At 39.7% G+C, this 16,980-nt stretch overlaps 1 protein-coding gene across 1 annotated transcript in view; it reads left to right on the top strand.

Annotated features, from left to right (window-relative positions):
• The window catches only part of LOC127952166 (zinc finger protein OZF-like), a 28,491-nt gene extending 12,030 nt beyond the window's left edge, over positions 1–16,461 (top strand). Inside the window, exon 4 of the mRNA XM_052550529.1 lies at positions 12,244–16,461. Coding sequence (XP_052406489.1) covers positions 12,244–13,664 — 1,421 coding nt within the window. The 3' untranslated portion in view covers positions 13,665–16,461. The remainder of the gene's footprint in view (positions 1–12,243) is intronic.
• Positions 16,462–16,980: the final 519 nt, after the last annotated feature.

Genomic DNA, 16,980 nt, shown 5'->3' with positions numbered 1-16,980 from the left:
TGTGTTAAAGAAGATGTGCTGTCCTGATCTAGAAATGCATTTTGTCGACTGCAAGCCGTTCTATTCGCCGCGGGAGTTTCACTCGTTCATTCTGGTCAGTGTTTACATCCCTCCGCAAGCGCATGTGAGCTCAGCTTTACAGAAACTTGCTGATCAGATCACAGACACAGAACAACAACACCCGGACTCTGCTTTAATCATTCTTGGGGACTTTAACAAAGCCAATCTCTCCCGTGAACTGCCAAAATACAGACAGCATGTTACATGTCCCACCAGAGACAGTAATATATTGGATCACTGTTACACCACAATAAAGGATGCATATCACTCTGTTCCACAAGCAGCTTTTGGACATTCTGATCACTGTCTGGTTCATCTTATACCGTCTTACAAGCAAAAACTTAAATCTGCTAAACCTGTAGTAAGGAATGTGAAGAGATGGACCAGCGAAACAGAGCAGGATTTACAATCTTGTTTTGACCTCACTGATTGGAGTGTTTTTGAAGCTGCTACCACCGATCTGGACGAACTCACAGAGACCGTAACATCCTATATTAGTTTCTGTGAGGATATATGCATTCCTACCAGGACTTATTTAACATTCAACAATGATAAGCCATGGTTTACAGTAAAACTCAGACATCTTCGACAGGCCAAAGAGGATGCCTACAGAAATGGGGACAGGGTCTTGTACAATCAGGCCAGGAACACACTGAACAAAGAGATCAAAGCGGCTAAAAAGACCTACGCTAAAAAGTTGGAAGACCAGTTTACTTCCAACGACTCAACTTCAGTGTGGAGAGGTCTAAGAGCCATCACGAACTACAAGACACCATCCCCTTGCACTGAGGCTAATCAACGACTTGTTAACGACCTGAATGAGTTTTATTGCAGATTTGAAACCCCCAACACCCATTCTGACCATCTCCCTACACAACCATTAACACATCCTGCAATCCCACCCTCCACACCTCCTGCTCTTCAAATCTGTGAAGATGATGTGCGCCAGGTCTTCAAGAAGAACAAAAGAAGAAAAGCACCAGGCCCAGATGGCGTTACACCAGCCTGTCTGAAAATCTGTGCTGACCAGCTGGCCCCCATCTTTTCACAGATCTTCAACAGATCCCTGGAGTTGTGTGAAGTGCCTTCCTGCTTCAAACGCTCCACCATCATCCCCATCCCAAAGAAACCCAAGATAGCAGAACTTAATGACTACAGACCTGTGGCTCTAACGTCTGTCGTCATGAAGTCGTTTGAAAAACTGGTTCTGGCTTATCTGAAAGACATCACTGGACCCTTACTGGACCCCCTGCAGTTTGCTTACCGAGCAAACAGGTCCGTGGATGATGCAATTAACATGGGATTGCACTTCATCCTGCAACATCTGGACAAAACAGGGACTTATGTGTACTTTAGTTCGGCATTCAACACCATCATCCCAACAGCCCTTCAGACCAAACTGACCCAGCTCTCTGTTCCTAGCTCTATCTGTCAGTGGATCACCAGCTTTCTGAAAGATAGGCAACAGTTAGTGAGACTGGGGAAATTCACATCAAACAGCTGCTCCACCAACACTGGTGCCCCTCAGGGATGTGTTCTCTCCCCTCTGCTTTTCTCCCTGTACACCAACGACTGCACCTCTAAAGACCCCTCTGTTAAGCTCCTAAAGTTTGCAGACGACACTACAGTCATGGGCCTCATCCAGGACAGTGATGAGTCTGCTTACAGACAAGAGGTTGAGCAGCTGGCTGTCTGGTGCAGTCTTAACAACCTAGGGCTGAACACGCTCAAAACAGTGGAGATGATCGTGGACTTTAGGAGAAACCCATCTGCACTTTCCCCACTCACCATCATGAACAGCACTGTGACTGCAGTGGAGTCAGTCAGATTCCTGGGAACCACCATCTCTCAGGACCTGAAGTGGCACAATCACATTGACTCCATTGTTAAAAAGGCCCAGCAAAGGTTGTACTTCCTTCGCCAGCTGAGGAAGTTTAACTTGCCACAGGAGCTGCTGAAACAACAGTTCTACTCAGCCGTCATTGAATCTGTCCTCTGTACTTCAATAACTGTCTGGTTTGGTTAAGCTACAAAATCAGACATCAGAAGACTACAGAGAACTGTTCGGACTGCTGAAAGGATTATTGGTGCTCCCCTGCCCACCCTTCAAGAACTGTATACATCCAGAGTGAGGAAAAGGGCTCAGAAAATCACTCTGGATCCCTCACATCCAAGTCACCCCATCTTTGAACTTTTGCCATCTGGCCGGCGCCTCAGAGCCGCAAACACCAGAACAGCAAGGCACAAGAACAGTTTCTTCCCCCAGGCAATCTACCTCATGAACAGTTAAATGTTCTCTACTTATGCTTATAAACGTGCAATATCCTTATATTTATTTGTTAACCCTCCATCCTAGAACATTCCTGTATCTCACTCAATCCTATTCCATTATCATTTATAGCACAATTGTTTATACACTTATTTATTTGCCAATTTGTAAATCTCTCTTTTTTTGTCTTTTTTTTTTTTGTCTGTGTGTTGTTGTCTCTGTGTACTGGAAGCTTATGTCACTAAAACAAATTCCTTCTATGCGTAAGCATACTTGGCAATAAAGCTCTTTCTGATTCTGATTCTGATTTCAATATTCTATCTACTCTGAGGCAGAAGTCTCTAAACTTATCTTTACCAATCACTACTTGTCCACTTGATCCTATTCAATCTCATCTCCTTCAAGCCATTTCTTCTGCCATTGTACCTGCACTCACATCGTTAACATATCCCTTCACATTGGTGTTTTCCCCTAAAACATTTAATCAGACTCATACAACCCAATTTCTTAAGACCTTTGGACCCTTCCCCCGAAATGCAACAAACACCTCAAAAAGGCGGAACAGGCCTCTGGTTTCATAGCAACCAAAGTCGAACTATCTGATAAAAATTGTTTTATGGCTCAAAGGAATAAAGGGAAAGCAACCATTACTCAAGTCTTTCTAAAACAGATAACATTATGCCCATAAAAAGGGACTCTTCTCTAATTAATTCATAGGAAAACCTTTATTTTGATGAACACACAAATCCTGAACAGACACCTGGCAGTTACTTAGCCTGCAATTACACTCCTCACCACTTGGGTATTAGTGAGATAACTGTGTTTAGATAGAGACAGGTGAGCAGTAGAATAAATTATCATGGCTGACCTCCTTGGTCAAACAAAGTCCTGTTGGGAAACAGTCTGATTCATGCTCAACTGCAAGTAAAACGTTCATGTTAAAGCTTAAGTTTTATTTACTGGTCAAATATTATCTTTGTATAGGGGATTTGATGCAGATTAATAACGAGGCATTTTGTGTTTTGTAGAAGAACTTTTTTGTATCTGCTAAATGGATTTGTATCAAGTCTGTGGTCCTGGTTGGGATTATGACACATTAGCCGCATTTCCACTGTCGGGCCAGTGCGAGCCAGGGCTTAAAGCGGGCCGGGTGGGGCTCATAGCCCCGGGCCAGTAGCACCGAGGCCAGAATAGCGCAGGGTTTCCACAGTGGAGCTTGAAGCACCGCTGCACGTCACTAAAACACGCCCTTTACACGCCTCTCAGAACAACGTCATGCAACCTCAAAATTTCATCAACAAAGAGAAGTTATCAGAAAACTAAGAAATAAGTCACTGGAACATGTGCGATCACAAAACCAACATGATAAAAGCGGCACTTTGTTTGCATGCTTTGTTATATATTCAAATTCAAAAGCATCGATGTTTTAACTATAGAATAAGTGATACATTGATCATAATGATTTAATTTATCAGGACTCAAAATTAATCACACATAAATGCACTTATTTCTATTTTATTTATTTATTTTTAACACTCATGAAAATAGCCTGTTTATTCAGTCGAGTTTCTGTATAGCCACAGTAGCCGTCATATTTAGAATGAATGATAATATCTCTATTTTTGTAAGCTCCCGAACAAAAAACATTATTAGGCTATATTCTTTTATGATAGGCAACGTTAGATAAACTCTCGAGACGAGGCTTGTGACAGATAATATAAGTTACTTAATAAATACACGACTGTGATAGAGAATAAGAAGCTGACGTCTGATTTCTTCAAGCGGTCATATTTTACCATGTTTAGGCTACTATGGTAACATGTTTAGCGTGCATATCTTTTTCATCGCTTATAAATATTTCTGCGTTGTTTAGTGATTATAATCCACATTGGATCAAGTTATTTCAAACACTCGCTGCTGACTGAAAGTGAGTTTTGAGCTCGACTTATTTAAAAAAAAATGTGTAATGCTTGTGTAAAAGCTGTTATCTTTCTGAAATGATCCGCAGCGCAGACTCTCTATTTTTATAAAAGCTCCCAAACAAAAATCATTATTATATTTTGATGATATGCAACGTGGAGCTAAACTCACAAAACGAGACGACAGATAAAATGTTAGGCTACTTAATAAATACCCGACTGTGATAGAGAATAAGAAGCTGACATCTGATTTCTTCATACGGTCATATTTTACCATGTTTAGGCTACTATGGTAACATATTTAGCGTGCATAGTCTTTTACATCGCTTATAAATATTTTCTGCCTTGTTTAGTGATTATAATCCACATTGGATCAAGTTATTTCAAACACTTGCTGATAACTAAGAGTGAGTTTTGAGCTCAACTTATTTAAAAACACCTTTAATACTGGTGTTAAAGCTGTAATCTTTCTGAAATGATCCGCGCTGATGCTCTCTAGACACGGAGAAACTCCGCCTTTGTTCATAACCCCTCCTCTAGCCCCAGCTGGCCCGCTTTGGCCCAAGGTTTTCTTCGGGCCAAAAAACCCTGGCCGTTGGCCCCGAGGAAGCCCCGGCGAGGCACGATCAAGCCCCGGAAGTGACAGTGGAAACGCGACTGGCACGCACTAGCACGCCCGGTCTTAGCTCGATAGTGGAAACACGGCTATTGAATACTTCTACGAGGTTCATGATTTGATTGTTGCTATGGACTGCCTTTGATGGGAACTATATATGTTTGATGTCATCTACAATTATTGGGTTTCATTTACAATCAAACCTCCCCATCCTTTGATTCCTTGAAGACAATCAAGACTTGCATCTTACATCAACCTCCCACTTGGAATTCCAGTCTTTCCCATAGGACAAGCCCATCCTGAGTGGCGTAAATCTTCTCAGACTTTAAAAGGCGCACACACAGTTCCGCCCAGATTATTTTTCTTCTGCCAAGTCTTCTCTGTCCGTGTGGAGAGTCTGAGCTGGTATGGGCATGCCTCTGTGGGCCCCAAAAATAACTCAGACAGTCTGTGGGTCGGTTAGATTGTGAGGATTTGAGCTAGAACACTTCGAAGGACACCTTAAGTTTGTGCCAAGCCTTCTGCCTTGACTTTCCATTCACCAAAGATCCTTGGACTCAAAATGGTTCTTTCTCATCACCTAACTTCAGCCAACCTACTGGAGCCCCAAAGTGCATTAGGAATCTTTTTCAAATAGGCAAAATATTCAAGTATCAAACTTAGTCTTATTAATTGGCACATTAAGTATCATTTGCATAGGCATGGGCCAGTATGAGATTTAGACGGTATGATAATCTTTAGCAAAAATATCACTGTTTTACGGTATCACTGTATTGTTGTTACAGCTCTGAAATGTTTTTTTTAAATGACTGGTAATTTATTTATTTTTTCGCTGGGCACAATATATTTTATTTTTTAGCAACATGCTGAATATTTAAAACAGTAGAATTTATATATATTTTTTCTTTGATTTGTTTCCTAATAAGAAAAAAGATGTCTTCAGCGTCTCTGGCCTGTGTCAATGGGCATTTAATAGACTTCATATGTTCACATAAATGGCATTGTGCAAGTCTAGAACAGAGTTGCAATAAGGCAAAAAACAGCCAGTTGCCGATCGCATAAAGGCTAAAGTATACTTCAGACATCCGCGCACCGTCGGCATTAGGTTATTCTCATCATCAAGAGGGCTCATGCACAGCCGTGCACCCCTGTGGAGCTGCACATGTGTCGAGCCCATACGTCCGTGCACCTCTGCGGTTGAGTATACTTTTGAAATCTCAGCAAACGTGGCTGTGAGTGAGACCGAAAGGAATGCTAAATGTCCCTAATTGTGCTCGGAGTAGTATTGTACAGTAAGAAAGTTGTTTTCCTTAAACAGGAAAATATGTTCTTAATATTGATAGACAGTCAACACTCAGATGTCAAGTAAATGCTTTCAGTGGATCTTCTAAATATTTATAATGAATTATAACTAGTTATGATTAATCATGTTCCTCATTTGAATTGATTTGCTGCACTGATGACACTGAACTCTACCTCTCATTCCACTTGCTTGACATTTCTTGCTAGATGAAGGACCATCACCTTCAACTCAACCTGGCTAAGACAGAACTGCTTGTGGTTTCAGCAAACCCATCACTTTACAAAAATGTTGCCATCCAGTTAGGATCATCAACAATAACTCCTTCAAAAAGAGTTTGAAACTTTGGAGCTACGAATGATGATCCGTTGACTTTCTCAGACCACATAAAACTTTCTGGTCTTGCAGATTTGCCTTAGAAAAAATCAAGAAGATCATGGAACACAACTTGTTCAAGCTCTTGTTCTATCCAGGCTGGATTAGACCTGGCCAACTCAATCCAAGCAGCCTTTAGACATTTTCGAGAAATGACTAAAACACATCTGTTCCATCTTTATTTGAAGCTCTAACTCTAGCATGTTCTTTTCTATTTTAATTATACTTGACCTATTTATCATCTTTTTTTATACATTTTTCTATTCTATCCACTTGTTTTTCTGTGTGTGTGTGTGTGTGTGTATACATGTATGTATGTATCTATCTTAGAGGTGACCCCAAATAGTCAACGATTCGATGCTTCTATTCGAGGAGCCTGATTCGACTACGAATCTCACAGTTGAATATTCGAGGGTTGTTATGATTATGCCATTCTGTCTATATGCGAGTGGTCAAATGTCTGATTTCACATAGAAATGACAGTTTTCTCCCAATAAGTTCAAGCCATGAATAAGAATCTGAAAAGAAACAAGCTTCAAATTAATATTTTAAAGTGCGTGAATAAATCCAACCACCCCTATAGATTTGTTTAACTTCCCAAAATCCGTGGCTGACAGAGGAGCATCTTGGCTGCAGGGATTTAAAACTTTACCAAGACTCAAACTGACACAGACAGAGACTGGATTTTTTCTAACAAGTAGGGTACAAGTGATTTCAAAACATTTCAGCCGGTGTGTGTATATATCTTGGATATATTATTTACCTGATATAAGATGCATTTGGTTTTGATTCAAGCGCTTCATTGTAGTACGGTGATATCTCTTCAGCGCACAGCACCAGCAGGTCAAACTACAATGCAGAATATTAATAACTATGACCAGGACCGTTTTATACATACTATTATAATTAGAATACCATTATAATAAAATGCTGTGAATTTTTAGAGTTTAGCTGCAGTGTTTCTGCACATTGTATGTGAACCTATGATATGCCTAACCGAATTGCACTGTAGGGGGCGAGAATGAGTCTTCGAACCTGTGTGTATGCCTACTGTGAAATTACCAAATCAAACGTGATGTGCTAGCATGGATGCAGCTGAAGCCGCCCGGGTTTGCTTAAGGGAATTCTTTTTTTTTTTTTTTTTTTTTTTAAGAAGCTTGCGAATGGAAACCTCGACAAGACACAAGCCTGTTTCACACATACTCCGTCTGCAGTGCATATGCAGTCCGTGTGCATTACGTATGTGGTGCTGAAGCAGCACAAACTCATACTCATTGTGCTTTCACACAGGACGCGTTTGCTGTACTGCTGCAGACGCGCCGATCCTGGAACGCACTGACGGACCCCAACTGCGTGAACGATGGAATTCATTAACATGGGTGCATAAAAAAAATACGAAACGCATACACACTGCATTGTTTGCTCCCTGTGCAATGTGGAATTATTTTACAGCTTTCTCAAGCACTTTGTGATGCATTTTGGGAACAGGAGATGAGCTCCTGGGCTAATTCACCACCTGGCTTGTAAAAGACCATTCTAAAAGACTTACTTTTAGTCATTATTTTATTTGGGTAGCACATATATTCTCCTTCACTGTCGTTGCTCCTGTTTTATATCCTTCCATCTCCTCCGTGAGACTCGAGACCGGTGGGTCATATATATATATATATATATATATATATATATAGTTACATGGCAACCAGCAAATCAACTCAAAACACCTGCAAAGGTTTCCTGAGTCTTCAAAATGGTCTCTCAGTTTGGTTCACTAGGCTACACAACCATGGGGAAGACTGATGATCTGACAGTTGTCCGGAAGTCAATCATTGAAACCCTTTCCAAGGAGGGTAAGCCACAAACATTAATTACCAAAGAAGCTGGCCGTTCATAGTGCTGTATCCAAACATGTTAACAGAAGTTGAGTGGAAGGGAAAAGTGTGGAAGAAAAAATACACAACCAACCGAGAGAACCACAGCATTATGAGGATTGATTGTCAAGCAAAACCAATTCAAGAATTTGAGTGAACTTCACAAGGAATGGACTGAGGCTGGGGTCAAGACATCAAGAGCCACCATACACAGAAGTGTCAAGGAATTTGCTGAACCACATACAATGTCAGAGGCGTCTTACCTGGGCTAAGGAGAAGAACTGGACTGTTGAACAGTGGTCCAAAGTCCTCTTTTCAGACGAGAGCAAGTTTTGTAATTCATTTGGAAGCAAAGGTCCTACAGTCTGGAGGAAGGGTGGAGAAGCTCATCGCCTAAGTTGCTTGAAGTGTTGCCACAAACTGATCACCTCCATGCTACGCTGAATTTGAGGCAGTTATTAAAACAAAAGGAGCCCCTACCAAGTATTGAGTACCAAAGGTGCGTAGGCACCTATTGTTATCGTTGGCATTGTTTTTATTTTTCTTCTGCTGCTGCAAGTCTATGGCAGCCCATAGAACCGATTGCGGGAAAGTTGTGAAACTTGGCACACTGATAGAGGACAGTCCCAACATTAACCAGAGCCAAATTGAAGTCTGTAACTCAAACTCTCTAGCGCCACCACTTGTCCAAAGTTGCACTCATGTTTATGCTAATAACTTTTGAACTGCAAGCCAGACAATTTAATTTATTTTTTCCTTTGAATCCTTTGTTCATGCCAAGTCAAATTCAAACCAACCCCAAAATGCAAAAACCAAACCAAAACTGCGTCAGATGATCTTCAGACCATGCTGGCAAAAAGTTATGGAATTCAAGTTGATTCGTCAAACCATTTTCGAATAACACATGAACAAATATGATGAAAAGCACGCAATATTGCATGTGAGGCTCTATCTTGGCCATGGTTTGGCATATTGAGACCAAACTTGGTCTCTCTTATAACAAGCATAACCTGAGACTACCTGCAGTGTTTTCGACGCAACGCCACCTAGTGGTCAGGTCAGGAGATATGAAAATTGCATATTTTTGCTTGTAACTTCTGAATGAGTTGGCCAAAAGATGGATTCATTAGATTCGGTTGCTCATGTCGAGTCAAATGATATACAATTTTCCCATGTCAGCCATTTTAAATTATGTTCTCAAATGCTGTATTTTTTGAACGCATTATCGTATTAGGAAAATAATTGCAAAAATCTTTGGCTCCAAGCCCTGATAGTATTCAAAAAGTTTTGGGCCAGCGCCACCATGTGGTTAAATGTTATAATGAAATATAATATAAAATAAATATAAAATAAATTTTGAAATGAAAGTGGTCGTCTTATATTTTTGGGTCATTCTGAGAACATCAATACCAATTATACCAAAATTGGCCATACTTCCTGTCCACCATTTTGATTAATGTTGAAAAGCTACTTTTTCAAAATCCTCCTAGACCATAAGTCCAATTTTCATTAAATTTGGCTCTGATCATCTTCAGACACCACTGGCCAAAAGTTATGGATTTTGTGTATATATACGAAACGGTTCTCATTTAGCGCATCAACAAATTTGCTGGTAAGATTAAAAAAAAACCTACTTTTTCGAACTCATCCAACCATTGGTCTGATTTTCACCAAAATCAAGTCAGATGATCTTCAGACTGTGCTGACAAAAAGTAATTGATTTTGTGTCGATAGACTAAAAAGTTCTAAGCATATTACTAGTGGTGGTTGTATTTATGATTTTTCAGTCATTTAAATTACAATCATCCTAAAATTGCTATAATTGCTCATTGTTGCATTTGGTCTGATGCTCCATGCAATGATTAGCTCCTCAATTTGCCAGTGGAGTGCTTGGCCCCATAATTGCTGCTTGCAGCTATATTTAGGGCCCAAGCACATACAGTTTTTCTTCTTCTTTGTCCGCCACAAGTCCCATAGAACAGATTTCAGGAAAGTTGTGAATCTTGGCACACTGATAGTGGAAAGTCCCAACATTTAACCAGAGTCAAGTCAAAGGATCTAGCATCAACACTTGTCGAAAGTTGCACTCATGTTTATGCTAATAACGTTTGAACCGTAGGCCAGAAAATGAAATTTCCTCTGAATCCTTGGCTCATGCCAAGTCGAATGAACCCCAGAATTAAAAATTGCAAGGTTTAGTTTTTTTGCCATTTTCAAACCTACTTTTTCGAACTCGTCCTAGACAGTCCGTCTGATTCTCACCAAAATGAGAACGGATAGGTGTATTGAGACCAGACTTGGTGTGTGTTATAACAAGCATGACCTGAGACTACCTGCAGTGAAATAAACCAATCATTAACCATTAATAATTACACTTATAAAAATGCTAATACATTTTTTATTGCATCAGTCTATTGCCATGAAACTGGTCTCAAAATATTCCCTTCCTTATCACGACAACATAGATACCAAAAATGCCACAGTATGCTGAACTTCCTGTCTGCCATTTTATGTTGAAAATCTACTTTTTAGAACTCCTTATCAACTATTGGTCTGATTTTCAGCAAAATTGAGTCAGATGATCTTAATACTGTGCTGAAAAATTATGGATTTTGTGTCGATAGACAAAAACATTTTTGCATACCACAGCGATGAATTTGAGGCATGATTCTAAAATGACACTTGAGGCTGTGTCTCTGCCTTGCTTTGGCATATTGACACCAAACTTTGTGTGTGTCATTGACAAGTCACACAGAGTACACCAAATTAATTTGATAACAGCCCCACCTATTGATCAAACTTGATAAGCAAAGTAATAATGCTACTAAAGGTTGTATTTGTTTTGTTTTTTAGCCATTTAAATTAAAATAATCCTAATATAATTGCTCATTGTTGCATTTGGTCTGATGCTCCATGCAATGATTAGCTCCTCAATTTGCCGGTGGAGTGCTTGGCCCCATAATTGCTACTTGCAGCTATATTTATTATTATTTTTGGTCTAATGAAGTATTCTAATTAGTTGAGATTGGTGGATTTTTGTTAAATGTGAACCAAAATCATCACAATTTTGATGGGTGATAGGGCGCGCTACCATTACAGTAATGGTGCCCGTACAGAGACTTGAACTTGAACATTTATGTCTTGAACCTGAAGATTTGACATGAACTTTAATATTTATTTCTTAACATTGAACTTTACTATTTATCTCATGAATTTGACAATTTGTCTCCCTTTAACATTTAACTTTAAAATTGTAGGTTATTCTTAATATGGAATACTTGATGTTGCATTTTCAATGTGTTGTGTGGAAGAAAAAAATTGAAAGTATTGAAAATTGAGACATTGAGAAATTGTACTCTATCCATTGTATTTTTTATTTTATTTTATTGTATACCCCCCCCCCCCCCAAAAAAAAAAAAAAAACACAGTCATTTCAAGTCACTCATCTCATTTACTGTATACTCACACAACATTTGACAAACAAAACCATGGCCACTATCCCTCCTTCATCTTTGACCTCTGTGGAAATTGAACTTGTGCGTTGCCAACACTTCTTTTCTTGTCTACATCACTTGGCTGCTGATGTAAAATGTTGAGAAATTCAAACAAAGAATATTAAATAAATATAACAAAATATAAAATAAAGACTGCAAGTGATGTCACTAGCGGAAGCGCAAGTGTCTTGAGAGTGCAAGTGCAAGTCTGCAGCCAGACACTCGCAAAGTTATCAACATTTTTTATAGTCTACTCTCGGTTGTTACATCAGGGTTCAATTTGTTGTCTTTTAACCTTTTTATGAGTTACTAACGACATAACTGTTTTTGCTTTTATTTCAGTGTTAATTGAAGAAAATGAGGACAATGAAGAATTAAGAGAAGTTGAGCACTTCAAAGTTGAGGGAAAAAATCACTTTAAAACTGAAGAAGAACCTTTGAAGTGCTTTCAAAGCAAACAGCTCATATTAAAGAAAACGAGAGCCAAGAAATCTTTCACCTGTACTCAGTGTGGAAAGAGATTGACATGCAAATATAATCTTGATGTTCACATGAGACTTCATACTGGAGTGAAACCATACAAGTGTTCACACTGTGAGAAGAGATTCAGTCGATCAGATCACCTGAAAAGACATGAGATAAATCACTTTGAAAAGAAACCATACAAGTGTTCACACTGTGACAAGAGATTCAGTCGGTCAGATCGCCTAAAAAAACATGATATAATTCACTCTGGAGAGAAGCTATACAAGTGTTCACACTGTGACAAAAGATTCAGTCAATTAGATCACCTAAAAAAACATGAGATAAAACACTCTGGAGAGAAACCGTACACATGTGATCAGTGCGGGAAGAGTTTCTCACAATCAGCAAAACTTGTGCATCATATGAACATCCACACTAGAGAGAAACCATTCACTTGTGTTCAGTGCGGGAAGAGTTTCTCAAAATCATCAAAACTTAAGCATCATATGAACATCCACACTGGAGAGAAACCTTACACATGTGATCAGTGTGGGAAGAGTTTCTCACAATCATCAAAACTTAAGGAGCATGTGAACATCCACACTAGAGAGAAGCTGTATTCATGTGGTCACTGCGGAAAAACATTTTTGTGGGCTACAAACCTGACTACACACCTAAAAGTTCATTCGAAGGAGAAACCACATTCGTGTTATTTGTGTGGAAAGAGTTTTTCATTATTACAAAGTTTAAAATTGCATCAGAAGATACATGCTGGTGTGAGAGAGTATGTGTGCTATGGGTGTGAGAAGACCTATACTTCAGCGAAGTGTTTAAAAAAGCATGAGAGGATTCACACTGGAGAAAAACCTTACAAGTGTTCACACTGTGACAAGAGATTCAGTGTTTCATCAAGTCTGAAAACACATGAAAGGATCCACACTGGAGAGAAACCTTACAAGTGTTCATACTGTGACATGGGATTCAGTATGTCATCAAGTCTGAAAACACATGAGAGGATCCACACTGGAGAGAAACCTTACAAGTGTTCACACTGTGACAAGACATTCAGTCAGTCAGCAAATCTGAAAAAACACGAGAGGATCCACACAGGAGAGAAACCTTACAAGTGTTCACACTGTGACATGAGATTCAGTGTGTCATCAAGTCTGAAAGCACATGAAAGGATTCACACTGGAGAGAAACCTTACAAGTGTTCACACTGTGATAAGAGATTCAATCATTCAGTAAGTCTGAAAACACATGAGAAGATCCACACTGGAGTGAATCCATATAACTGAACTGTATCTGGGACGTGTTTCAATAATTCATCTTCTCTACACAGTAATACAAAGAACATTCACAGTGAGTAGATCATCTTCAGATTCAGCACTTTAAGATCTGATTCGCTTCATCAAATGTTATCAAACGATAACACATCAAGCATTGAAATATCATCTGTATAAATCTGTTCTAACCAGACATTACAATTGACTTGACGAAGAAATATCATCTAAAGTTTTCACAGTGAGTAAAAGTTGATCTTCAAAAGTTGATTCAACTGTGAGATTAAGATCAACTCAAAGATGGAGTTCCTCACCATAGAACAATGTCAAAATGTTTTATTCTTATATATTGTTTTATTTTTGTTTGACATTTTATTTCATGATAGAAATGATATCAGTGTACTTTTCTTTCAATTGTCTTATATGTGTCACTTGTAGTTTGCTTTCTCTTTTATTAAGGAAAGTAGAAGTTTTTACAAACCGTTCTTGTTCAAGGAGCTGTAGAAGAGACCATAACACTTAAGAAAGACTGAGATTGTAATTTGGTTCTAAACGGTGCTAAATATCCTCAAACTAAAGCACAAAGATCTGGCAAACTATCCAATCTGTTGTTGCAGCATTGAGCAATTTAGCCAATTAAAGACTCATTGTGCTCATAAGTTTACATACCCCTTGCAGAATTTGCAAATATGTTAATAATTTTAAAGGGGTCATATGATGCGATTTCAACTTTTCCTTTACAAGCTCTTTGTGCATAAAGAAGGTATTTGAAGATGAATTCTTTATCAAAGTTAACCGTCTGGAGTCGATCCTCGCGTATATGCGTGTTGAGGCATCTTCTCCTGATAACCCCAAAAAGAACTTAAATTACGCTTTCAGTTTTGATCGTACAGATAAGAGCAATACACAAATCAAATCTGTAAAGGGTCTCCTTTTATTTGTATCCACACATAATAACAATAAAACTTTGAGCATTTATAAAATAAACAAGAAAACAAACAAGGTGAGCTGTCTGCAGTGATCTTCATTTAGAAACCTGTCATTAAAATGAACTGTAACTCAGTGAATACTCAACGAAGAGATGTGAGAGATACATCTATCGAAAGCTTGAAATGTCTACTTTTAACTACTAAGTTAAAAAAGCAACTACTAAGCAAGTGCTACCGAAAACAAATATTCTGTGATAAAGTAATCCATTTGAAACCAACGCGATGTCCAGTCCTTCACGTCTCCCTTCATTATATCTGATCTGACCACGCTACTGACTAGAACATGCTATTGAGATCATAATGTTCCACATGAAGCTTGCGGCTTGTAAACGTCCATACCACAGAAAAAAAAGTATCGAGACTGTTAGTTTTATTTATTTTATTTTACTGTTTGCTTCACGCTGTTACAAACAATGCTGTTCTTAAAATTTTTCACAAAAAAAGAAAAAAAGAAAAAATATTCTCAGTACTTTTCAACATTAATAATAATAAATTTAGTTGAAAGCAGCAATTCCGGCGAAAAGTACTCAACTGGCAAATTGAGGAGCTAAGAATGGAATGGAGCATCACCCCAAATTTCTTTGGGGAAAACAAGATGGCGCCATTGTGCGTGGCTTGCCGTCTGTCACTGTCATTGCTATGTGTGTTTTTGCTGTTTGTTTTATTTTTTGCCTGGGATGTCGACTCTCTATTGGTGTACGATCGCCAAACACTGCTGGATCTGTGATTTCTGCTGAAAATATAGTAAAATTGGATGATGGTGGACGTGAAACTTTGCCCCCCCTCCTGGCGAAGCTCCCAGATCACCTTTGGTGTGCCCCGGCTCCACCTTCTCGAAGTAAGCACCGAAGAAAGCGCACCCGCCGCCGGGGAAAACGCAGCGGCCGGCTGGTGAGGTTGAAGGCCCGTCTTGCATGTTGTTCTACTCCTTTCTGGACCGAGTTTGGAGTCGTGCCTAGTCTCGTTATACCTCGACGCTCGCTGGACTCTGTCGATGCCTGGCTGGTACTTGTCGTCGGCCCGGAAGAGGTGTTCCAGTCCTGCGGCCCCTGCTCTCCTCATCTCCGCTGGCGCGGAGTGAATCACAGCAACTTGCGCTCTCTGTGTCGGGTTTCACGAACATCCAGTGCCGCGGACCTGCCGGTTCCTGCCAGGTTTGGGCTGGTAAATGCTAGATCTCTAGCAAGTAAGACTTTTGTATTAAAGGATTTTTTAATGTCCCGAGGATTGGATTTCCTCTGTGTAACTGAGACATGGCTGAGCGATGGTGAGTCTAGTGCTTTCACTGAATTTGTACACCAAGATTGCCGCTACTTGAACTCCCCGCGAACATCTGGCTGAGGAGGAGGAATAGCGACTGTATATAAGAGTCATTATAAATGTAAACAGATTTTGTTGTCCTCCGCTTTCAGCAGCTTTGAACTGAGTTTATTTGAGATGGGTCGCCCCCACACAGTGTTGTGTGCGGTGGTCTATCGGCCCCCCAAGTACAATAAGGACTTTTCAAATGATTTTTCTGATTTTCTGGCTGAAATCATGCCTAAATATGATCGTGTTCTTATTGTTGGGGATTTTAATGTTCATGTGTGTTGTCCTGATAAGCCAATGGCAAAAGGGTTTTTAAACCTAATTGATTATTTTAATCTTGTGCAATATGTGTCTGGACCCACACACACAAGAACATGGACACACACTTGATCTTGTTTTATCATATGGTTTGCCTGTTCTTAATCTAGAGATATGTGATGCAGTGTTTTCTGACCATATGCCTGTATTATTTGAGACTGCTCTTGCCTGTCATACAGTTAAACCTCGCGCTGCTGCACGGCGCTGTTGCATGATTAACCCTTCCACTGCTGTTCAGTTCTCAGTTGCGTTCAGTCACCTTTATTTATATAGTGCTTTAAAAAAAAATACATTGCGTCAAAGCACTGAACAACATTCATTTGGAAAACAGTGTGTCAATAATGCAAAATGATAGTTAAAGGCAGTTCATCATTGAATTCAGTGATGTCATCTCTGTTCAGTTTAAATAGTGTCTGTGCATTTATTTGCAATCAAGTCAACGATATCGCTGTAGATGAAGTGACCCCAACTAAGCAAGCCAGAGGCGACAGCGGCAAGGAACCGAAACTCCATCGGTGACAGAATGGAGAAAAAAAACCTTGGGAGAAACCAGGCTCAGTTGGGGGGCCAGTTCTCCTCTGACCAGACGAAACCAGCAGTTCAATTCCAGACTGCAGCAAAGTCAGATTGTGCAGAAGAATCATCTGTTTCCTGTGGTCTTGTCTTGGTGGTCCTCTGAGACAAGGTCTTTACAGGGGATCTGTATCTGGGCTCTA

Source organism: Carassius gibelio, chromosome B3 (assembly GCF_023724105.1).
Source record: "Carassius gibelio isolate Cgi1373 ecotype wild population from Czech Republic chromosome B3, carGib1.2-hapl.c, whole genome shotgun sequence".
Taxonomy (NCBI): Eukaryota; Metazoa; Chordata; class Actinopteri; order Cypriniformes; family Cyprinidae; genus Carassius; species Carassius gibelio.
The sequence above is the reverse complement of the archived record's forward strand: the minus strand, read 5'-3'. Positions and strand labels throughout refer to the sequence as shown.